The 9,993-nt window shown below is 53.2% G+C and overlaps 2 protein-coding genes across 2 annotated transcripts; both read left to right on the forward strand.

Annotated features, from left to right (window-relative positions):
- The first annotated feature begins 591 nt into the window (after positions 1-591).
- On the forward strand, positions 592-2,100 carry LOC103626999 (protein ALP1-like). Its single transcript, XM_008647354.3, has 3 exons — positions 592-1,134; positions 1,207-1,432; positions 1,510-2,100. Exons 1-3 carry the CDS (start codon positions 613-615, stop codon positions 1,956-1,958), a joined length of 1,197 nt encoding a protein of 398 aa, XP_008645576.2. The 5' UTR covers positions 592-612; the 3' UTR covers positions 1,959-2,100.
- Positions 2,094-3,921, forward strand: LOC103628528 (uncharacterized). The gene is made up of 2 exons (XM_008648714.4): positions 2,094-2,585; positions 2,665-3,921. Exons 1-2 carry the CDS (start codon positions 2,094-2,096, stop codon positions 3,205-3,207), a joined length of 1,035 nt encoding a protein of 344 aa, XP_008646936.2. The 3' UTR covers positions 3,208-3,921.
- Positions 3,922-9,993: the final 6,072 nt, after the last annotated feature.

Consider the following 9,993-nt stretch of genomic DNA (forward strand, 5'->3'; position numbering starts at 1 on the left):
GGCTGGCGGGAGCTCGCGCGGGCTCGCGCGGGAATGGTGAGGTTTTCGCGCGCGCGGGAAGGAGCGCTCCGGTGAATCCTCTTGCGGCTATATATGGCGACGGTGCACCCTCCTTTTCCCCTCCTCTCGCTGCTCGTTCTTCTTCCACCCCCTCCCTCCCTCGTGAGAGACCGGCGGCGAGTGGTTGTGCGTCGCGGCTGCGTCCAGCTCCGCCTGGTGCCGGGACTCCGTGGCGTTGGGCATCTGCTTCGTCGCTTCGTCTCTGGTCGATCTGCTTCCTATACTTCTAGATCTGCTCCGTCTCCGTTGCTACGACCTTTACCCCAAGGTGAAATCAACCCCCAATCGTTCTATTTTCTGGTTCATGGTTCATGAGTTAGGGTTTGGTACAGTGTGTTGTTCATGTTATACCTGCTGCGAGTTTGATTTTCATGTGGTTTGCTTTGGATTTATATTAAATTGGTCGATGATGTTGTCCTTTACGTTCACTTGGAGGTATCATATAGATGATGCAGCCGTGTTCTTTTTCCTTACTGATTCATTTTGCAAACATGCTGAGGCCAAGCAGGGTATGATTAGATTAATTCTTGTATCATTGTTATATGGATGTAGATGGATCCCTCTTTGAGCCGCGAGCTGTTGTGTAAGCAAGCAGCTGCCTTGACAGTAGTGATGGTTTCATTTGTTACAACTAGGCTTAAAAGAAAAAGGTTTGATCCTGAAGTAGAGCCTGACCCTCTAGTCTATGTACTTAGGGAACAAAGTGAACTTCACAGACAGAGGACCCTCAACATGATTTACAACTCCACTGATGTAGAGTGCATTTCTATGCTTAGGATGAAGAGAGCCCCTTTTTTTGCTTTATGCACGACCTTTAGAGAGAGGGGACTGGTAACTGATAGGGAGGGGGTGTCAGTAGAGGAGCAAGTTGCCATGTTCTTGCATGTTGTTGGTCACAACCAAAGGTTCAGAGTTGTGCACCAGGCCTTTAGGAGGTCCATTCAGACAGTACACAAGCACTTTCATCAGGTTTTGTATGCTGTTGGAGAGCTTAGGAAGGAACTTATCAAGGCACCTAGCCCTACCACTCACCCAAAGATCACTGGAAGCTATAGATGGAATCCATATTTAAAGGTATTTGCCTACCTTGGGTTCATTAGTTGTTCATATTCACATGTTCATTTATCTTACATATATGGTTTTTAGGACTGCATTGGTGCCATTGATGGCACCCATGTGCTGGCAAGGGTGCCTAGACACATGCAGCAAGCTTTCAGGGGTAGGAAAACTAACCCGACACAAAATGTGATGGTTGCTGTGGACTTTGACCTCAAGTTCACATACGTTCTAGCTGGCTGGGAGGGGTCTGCCCATGATGCACTTATCCTGGCTGATGCCATTGAGAGGGATGATGGGTTCACTGTCCCACAAGGTAATTGCACTACCAAGTTCACATTGTAGGTAAATTCTACAATGTCACACAAGCTCACAGTAGATTTCACATTGTAGGTAAATTCTACTTGGTAGATGCGGGGTATGCATGCCGCACTGGCTTTCTACCCCCCTTCAGGGGGGTTAGGTACCATTTGAGTGAGTTTGGGAGCAGAAATCGACCTACCAATGCAAGAGAACTGTTCAACCTGAGACACTCATCACTTAGAGTAACTGTGGAGAGGGCTATAGGTGCATTGAAGAACAGGTTTCGTATCTTGGACAACAAGCCCTTTCACAAGTATAAGACACAAGTCAAGCTTGTGTTGGCATGCTCGATCCTGCATAACTGGATTTTAGGCTTTGGCATTGATGAAATAGTGCCTGATGAGGAGGGTTTCACTGGCACACAACAAGATCCACTAGATGACAATGGTAGCCAGAGCCAAGAATCCAGTGCCATGGCTGCAAAGAGGGATGCCATTTGCAATGTTATGTGGGAAGGGAGGGGAAGCTCTAGGATATGATGGTTTGTTTACCCTGCTATGGAACTCATGTTTGTTTGATGATAATGTAATAATATGATGGACATGGCTGAGACCAATTTTTTTATTCCCATTTGACTCTTCTTGTTGTGCTGATATTATTATACTAATTTGTACATGCAAACCAGTGGTAAGATGCCTTCAGTCCCAGCTGGTGATCACGGTGGGTTTGTCCCAGCTACTGATGTGATGACTGAGATGATAAGGGTTGGTGCTAGTGCAGCAGTTAACGCTGATGATGCTACTGCATCTAGTGCCGGTGCTGCTCCAGCAGCAGCTGGTCTTGTTGCTGCTGTTCCCGGGGGTCCTAGGGCAATGAGGTGGAACAACAACACCTCTGGATTTATTCTTAGGAGGATGGCTCAACTTCTTAGTGATGGTAGCAGGCCTGACAAGGTCTTCAAGGACCAGGATGTCAACTCTGTGGCCAAAGCCCTTAAGGAGTACAGTGGGGAGGCAGTGAGCCCAACTCAGGTGTATAACCACTTGAGGAAATGGAGGCAAAAATGGTCTAGGGTGTCTAAGCTCAAAGACCTTAGTGGGGCTTTATGGGATAGTGACTCCAATGCTATCTTGCTTGATCAGGAGCACTACCTTGGCCACTGCAAGGTAGCACTATGATTTGTTTCCTATGTCTCCATGCTTTTTTTACTTGTCTAAAACACTATCTTTTCAATTACTTGATCAGGACCATCCAAAAGATGCAGAGTTCCTAAACTGCCCTATTAGGTTCTACACTGAGATGGAGGCCATTTTTGGCCATGCTATGGCCACTGGCAAATTTGCACTTGGTTCTGGTGAAGCCTTAGGACAGAACCAGGTTGATAGTGTTGCTGCCAAGGTTGAGGGACCTGCCTTCACCTATATCTCTGAAGAGAGAGCACAAACTGATGTTGGAGAGGGTAGCAAGGCCACCGAGATCCCCTCCATAGCTGTGGGTAGGAAGAGGAAGAGAGGGAACTTCAGTGAGGATGAGATGCTTATGTTGACCAATATGTCTGATGCAGTGAACAATGTGGCTAATGCCCTTAGAGAGACTGGACCTGCCCATGTGGATGGTAACCTCTACCTAGCTGTGATGGAGATGCCTGGCTATTCTGAGGAGGCACTGATTGTTGCCTACACCTTCCTCCTGGACAACAAGGCTCAAGGCAGGGGCTTTGTTCACATGACTGAGGCACATAGAAACATTTGGCTTAGGACCTTCCTAGCCAAGAACTACTACATGTAGATGAATTACATGTTGGTGTGCACCACCACCCACTCTCTCTTCCTGCCCACTCTCTCTTTTGACTACAACTAGGAATAATTTGTTGTAGACATTTTGGTGTGCAGTCTGGTTTACTCCCACCAGTCCTTTTGTCTAATTTACCTAGGAGGGTGGCTAACAATAGGTAACATTTGGGTGGACACCATTTGAACCCTAAGCTATTGGGCTCAAACTTATTGTAAGGCACTATTTGTATTCTTACTATGATTGAAGTTTTTACTATGATTGAAGTTTTTATTGTAAGGCTCAAACATTTCATACTATGATTGAAGTTTTTACTTGGCCAATGATGCTATATACACTAATCTGAGGAGCATTTGCATTGGATGTGTTGTAGTGCAGCTGAGGCCCGTGTTTACTTGTGCTTTCCTTTATGCCTATGATGACATAATTGCCATGGAACCATGTTGTCATTATTGCCCGTGTTAATGTGGATGATCTTTAAATTGTGAGGTACTGGGCATATGCTGAAAATTATGTTGTTTCCACCATGTTGTGATTATTACCATGGAACCATGGGGCACATCCATGCCCAATGCAACTGTTATCCACCATAGATGACTTGATGGCTGGGTTGGATGAATACCATGGTTTCATGGCTGCCCAGCTATGTTCCTTATGCTCCAAGTTAAAAGATCACATGAAAATGGCAATTATATCTGAGGAAAATCATTGCTATTGTCAATCTTGCCTGGCTTCTTTGATGGATATGTTGCAGATGGATGCCCAACTACCTGTTGCAGATGGATATGTTATTCTGAGGAAGATCACATGAAAATAGATATGGCTTCTTTGATAGTAACTTGTAGCCAGCAATGACAATAATTGATGAAGTTAAGTTAAATTTGTCTGAGGCTAACTCAGTTGATGCTTGTATTGTTCAATTGACATATGTTGTTCTAATCCTCTATTTTCTGTCAGCAATGTGCATCTCTTTTTTATGTTAGCAATGTCCATCTCTATTTCCTGTCTATGGGCCAGGCCGACCACAGCCAACTGCCAAACATATTCCCAGTTTGGCAGTTGGGCAGTTGGCCTCTTAGCCCAGCTGTCTGTAAGGGTCACAAACATGTTCTCGCCTGGGCCGAGCTTATTTTGTACAGCAACACAAACAAAGAGATTTGCACCAACTGGGCCATGCCAACCTGGGGCTGGGCCAGTAGGGCAGGCCGAGCCAGCTTGGTGCAGGGTCGCAAACACGCCCTTAACCTCAAAACTAACTGAAACCATACAAAAATGGCGGCCCAACACGACGGCCCAGAAATTACATATATCTATAAAAAGATGCTGGCCTGCGTCTGCGTGCATGCATGCATGCCGTCGTGAAGGAAAGCGCACCGTACCCGAACAAAACACAGCGCGTGTGGCACTCCTGGTAGGCCTGATTGGGCCATGCCACACAGCCGTTGCATTTCCATCCGGCAGCTACCTGTTCGTTTTGTATGGAACGAAGGGGTGTAATAAATCTGGTTTGGATTCCTTCAATAATTACTATAAGCTTTAGAGATTTAGAATTAATTTTGGTCTGTTTCAGCAGAAACGAACTGATCCTAAGGCCTTGTTCGTTTCCGTCGGATTGCACCCGGAATCGTTCCAGCTAATCAAAGTTTATATAAATTAGAGAAGCAATCCGGTCAGGAATCGTTCCGACCCACCAATCCGGCAGAAACGAATAAGGCCTAAGGCGGCTTCGTTCCATAGGAAAAAAAAACATGAAAAGAGGCACCATGCCCATCGCCATCGGCGACAAAAAGTGGTGGCGCCAGGGGGCAAAACTCTTCTCCCGACCTTCCTCATTATAGTAATAGTCTTCTCACGGCCGTGGCACGAGCAAGAGCAACGCACCCACCCACCAGTGCAGGCTCAAATGCCTTGACTACTGCTCCAGCTCCAGCTCCAGCTCCTAGCAGGCGCTGCTGCCGTAGTCCATATGGGATCTCGACAAGGTTCCAAAGGTTCATGTTCCCATTCTTATACCACGATGCCTACGCATTTTCGGTTGAATTAATGCATGTTCGAACTGGGGCTTGCAATCTTGTTGTGTACATGCTACTGTACTCCTAGTTGCTTCGAAACTTTGTGGAGATTCAATTGGAATGGACTGACAATTACCTCGGTCTCACGTGTGAATTGATGGACGCAAATGTACAGAAGGGGTAATATAGCCCAAATAATCACCTTAACACTTTAGGATACACTTATAGTGTGTTTGGTTTGAGTAATGAAGTGATCCATCTTCTTCTCACTCCTCACTTTTTTATTTGGTTTGTGGAATAAAATGGGTTGATCCATCATCACCTCATTCCTCATAAGCTAATAATCTCTACTACTATTATGTGAGCAATGTAGGTGTCCACTATCGCGCGGTGCACGTTCTGCCGCTCCGCTCACGCCCGCGGCCGAACGCTCCCCCGCACCTTCCATCCTTCGCGCAGCCACAGCCGCGATTCCCGCCGCCTCGCCGCGCTCACCTTCCAGCCCGCGGCAGAGTGCTCCCCCGCACCTTCCATCCTCCGCACAGCCATAGCCGCGATTCCCGCCGCCCCGCCGCGCTCACCTTCCAGCCCGTGCGTTGCCTCTGCAATCACAGCGTGGGAAGGGAGCGCCTGCAATCACCGGCCGCAAATCCCGCTCTTCCATCGATGGAGAGTCCAGAGGCCACAATCACCGGCCGACGCACGGGCACTGCACCTCCGCAATCACCGCGGCGACGCCATTGTTTTCTTCCAGAGGCCGCATCCAGCCCCACCCGCGGCCGCATCCAGCCCGCAAATCCAGCTCGCGCAAGGTTTCCATTCCATCCATGGAGTCCGAGAGGGCGCCACCTCTCCTCCCTCGCTCACCGGCCAATGGAACCGCCCACCCCCGCCATCCGCGTCTGATCGTGAGGAGGAGGAACATCGGGCCTGGGCGACACGAGCACCTCGTGGCCCGGGTGTGCGACGACGAGGGACCTGCTCTGCTCCAACCAGGTACTCGCGTCATCCCAGGCGCGTCCCTCAGGCTGTGGTGTGTGGATCCAATCCTATCTTCCCCGGATCTGGTGTCCTCTCGCCCGGGAGAGGGCAAGTGCGGTGGGTGCTGCGCTGCCCACCGGCACACGACACATGGAGCCCCACAGACGCGGACCTAGCGGAGCAGCTCCTGGAGGGATTCGTCGAGAGGACAAGCGGCAGGGAGCCGACCGGAGTTGGCCTCGCCGACGTCCTCCGGGTCCACGGGGACGCCAACATCGCTGGGGCAAGGTGGTGCGCGGGTCCCAGCTCAGAGTCCAGGGTCGTCGAGCTGGTCTCCTTCCCAATCGAGTTCGGCACCAAGAACAGGGACATAATGCAGTATGATTTATTTATATCACAAGCTTGATCTGAAAAATGTTACATTGGGTTTCCTTCTCTCAGCTGCTAAGTTGGTGTCCTCTGCAGGCATGAACATCTCTGAAGCGGCCAGCGTTGGTGTCATCAAGTCTATCCTCTGCACGGTAATCACTAACCAATTTATTAGAGTTGCCTGCTCCCGATTACCGGTTAGCATGGTTGATAATCTGTAATGTGTCTTGTTGTTGATTGCTGACTGTGTGCACTGGATAGACAATTTGAAGAGTATGGATTTCAGTTTAGTGCTCCTGCCGAGGCCACCGGCATAGGGAAAGCCCTGCAGGCCCAGGGGCTGACTCGTGGTGCGGATGACCTTCTTCCGGTGCAGCAGGTCGCGTCCACGATGCAGGGATGAAATCAGATATTCATCCAGTCGTGTCCACACTGCAGTGATGAAAACATATATTCATTCAGTCTGAAATCTTATTCTTTCATCGGATGAGATCTGAATATAATATATACGATAGCCTGAATTCAGACTGCCAATCTTATCCGTAGTAGTAGTGTCGGGGACCATAATTAGGGGTACCCTCAAGACTCCTAATTCTCAGCTGGTAACCCCCATCAGCACAAAGCTGCAAAGGCCTGATGGGTGCGACTAAGTCAGGGATCGGTCCATTCGAGGAACTCGATCATGCCTCGCCCGAGCCCAGCCTCGGGCAAGGGCAGCCGACCCTGGAGGATCTCTGTCTCGCCCGCGGCCCCCCTCCAGCGACGAACATACTTCCGGCTCGCTCGAGGCCCAGTCTTCGCCAAGAAGCAACCCTGGCCAAATTGCCACGCCAACCGACCAAATCACAGGGGCATTTAATGCAAAAGTGGCATGACACCTTTATCCTGACGCACGTCCTCCAGTCGACAGAGCCAAAGTGACCGCAGTCACTTCGCCGCTCCACTGACCGGCCTGACAGAAGGACAGCGCCGCCTGCGCCGCTCCGGCTGCTGTGCCACTCGACAGAGTGAGGCTGACAGGCAGCCAGGCCCGGCCTCAGGCACCATAGGAAACTCCGCTTCGCCCGACCCAGGGCTCGGACTCGGGCTAAGCCCCGGAAGACGGCGAACTCCGCTCCGCCCGACCCAGGGCTCGGACTCGGGCTAAGCCCCGGAAGACGGCGAACTCCGCTCCGCCCGACCCAGGGCTCGGACTCGGGCTAAGCCCTGGAAGACGGCGAACTCCGCTCCGCCCGACCCAGGGCTCGGACTCGGGCTAAGCCTCGGAAGACGGCGAACTCCGCTCCGCCCGACCCAGGGCTCGGACTCGGGCTCAGCCCCTGAAGACGACGAACTCCGCTCCGCCCGACCTAGGGCTCGGACTCGGACTCGGGCTCAGCCCCTGAAGACTACGAACTCCGCTTCGCCCGACCCCAGGGCTCGGACTCAGCCCTGGCCTCCGCCGACGGTCTCCGCCTCGCCCGACCCAGGGGCTCGGACTCGACCTCAGCCTCGGAAGACAGACTCGACCTCGACCTCGGAGGAGCCTCCACATCGCCCAACCTAGGGCACGGACCGACCACGTCAACAGGAGGCGCCATCATTACCCTACCCCAAGCTGACTCAGGCTACGTGGAACAAGACCAGCGTCCCATCTGGCTCGCTCCGCCAGACAAGCAATGATGGCGCCCTGCACGCTCTATGACGACGGCGGCTCTCAGCCCCCTTACGGAAGCAAGAGGACGTCAGCAAGGACTCGACAGCTCCGACAGCTGTCCTTCCGCCAGGCTCCAGCGCTCCTCCGACGGCCACGACACCACACGAACCGGGTGCCAAAACCTCTCCGGCTGCCATGATGGCATGTACTTAGGGCGCTAGCTCTCCTCCGCTAGACACGTTAGCACTCTGCTACACCCCCATTGTACACCTGGATCCTCTCCTTACGCCTATAAAAGGAAGGACCCGGGCCCTCTTATAGAGGGTTGGCCGCGCGGGGAAGAGGACGGGACAGGCGCTCGCGTGAGGCCGCTCGCTCCCCTCCCGCGTGGACGCTTGTAACCCCGTACTACAAGCGCACCCGACCTGGGCACGGGACAAACACGAAGGCTGCGGGATTTCCACCTCTCTCTCTCTCTCTCGCTCCGGCCTTCTTCTTCCCCCCTTCGTGCTCCATCTCGCGCCGACCCATCTGGGCTGGGGCACGCGGCGACATTTCACTTGTCGGCCCAGGGACCCCCCGGTCTCGAAACGCCGACAGTTGGCGCGCCAGGTAGGGGCCTGCTGCGTGTTGATGAACAGCTTCCCGTCAAGCTCCAGATGGGCAGTCTCCAGCAACCTTTCCAGCCCGGGACGGTGCTCCGTTTCGAGAGTCTTGAGTTCATGTCCCTCGACGGCAGCTGCGACATGGTACTCCTTCCCTCGCCGTGCGACAGCGACAATGGCGGCCGACAGCCCGCCCGCCGGCGGCGGAATCAACGATGTCTTCCCCGCGTGGTGGAAGAACAACATTCGAGCTCACCCCGCCCTCTCCCCCACCGACGAAGGAGGAGGCGGGGCAACCAAGGCCAAGCAGGGGCGGCACCTCGTCGGCTGTCGAGCGAGTCGACGACGCCAGCGCCCCAACGGGGGGCACGTCGGGCATCGACCTCGCGTTTGAGACGAAGACGAGCGCCGTCTCCCCGCAAAACGCCAATTCCAAGCAAATAGACGACGCTAGCACGCTCGCGAAAGGCTTGCTGGGCGTCACCCTCGTACCTGAGACGACGGTGCAGTCAGTCCCTGACGTGACTTCGTCACCGCCCGTCGACCAAGAGGTACCCACCGATTCCCATCTCACGCCCTTTGGATTCAGCCTCGACCCGCCAAGCGACTTCGCTTTGGCGGACGCTCTCGTAGAGGCGAGTCCAAACCCTCTGGGGTTTCGTATGCGGTCACCCTGGGACCGGCTGACGGACGTCTCGACCTACGAGCCCTCGGGGTCCGAGGAAGATGATGTGCCCGACTTCTGTTGGGATTTCTCCGGACTTGGTAACCCCAGTGCCATGCGGGACTTCATGACCGCATGCGACTACTGCCTTTCCGACTGTTCCGACGGTAGCCGCAGCCTCGGCGACGAGGACTGCGACCCAAGTCGTGAATGTTTCCACGTCGATCTAGGGGGTCCCTCCGAAGGCAACCATCTTGGTATGCCGGAGAACGGTGATCTCCCTAGGCCTGTGCCTCGCGTTGACATCCTACGGGAGCTAGCTGTGGTCCCCGTTCAGGCGGGGGGTCATGACCCACAGCTCGAGCAAATCCGCGGGGTGCAGGCCAGGCTCGACGAGGGAGCAGGAACGCTTGAGCCGATCCGCCGGGACATCGGGCAGGAATGGGCGGGCCAACCTCCGGCCGGAGAAGTGCGCCATCTACCCCAAGGTATCCAGCACCGCATCGCCGACGATGT

This window comes from Zea mays, chromosome 5, assembly GCF_902167145.1.
Source record: "Zea mays cultivar B73 chromosome 5, Zm-B73-REFERENCE-NAM-5.0, whole genome shotgun sequence".
NCBI classification, from domain to species: Eukaryota; Viridiplantae; Streptophyta; class Magnoliopsida; order Poales; family Poaceae; genus Zea; species Zea mays.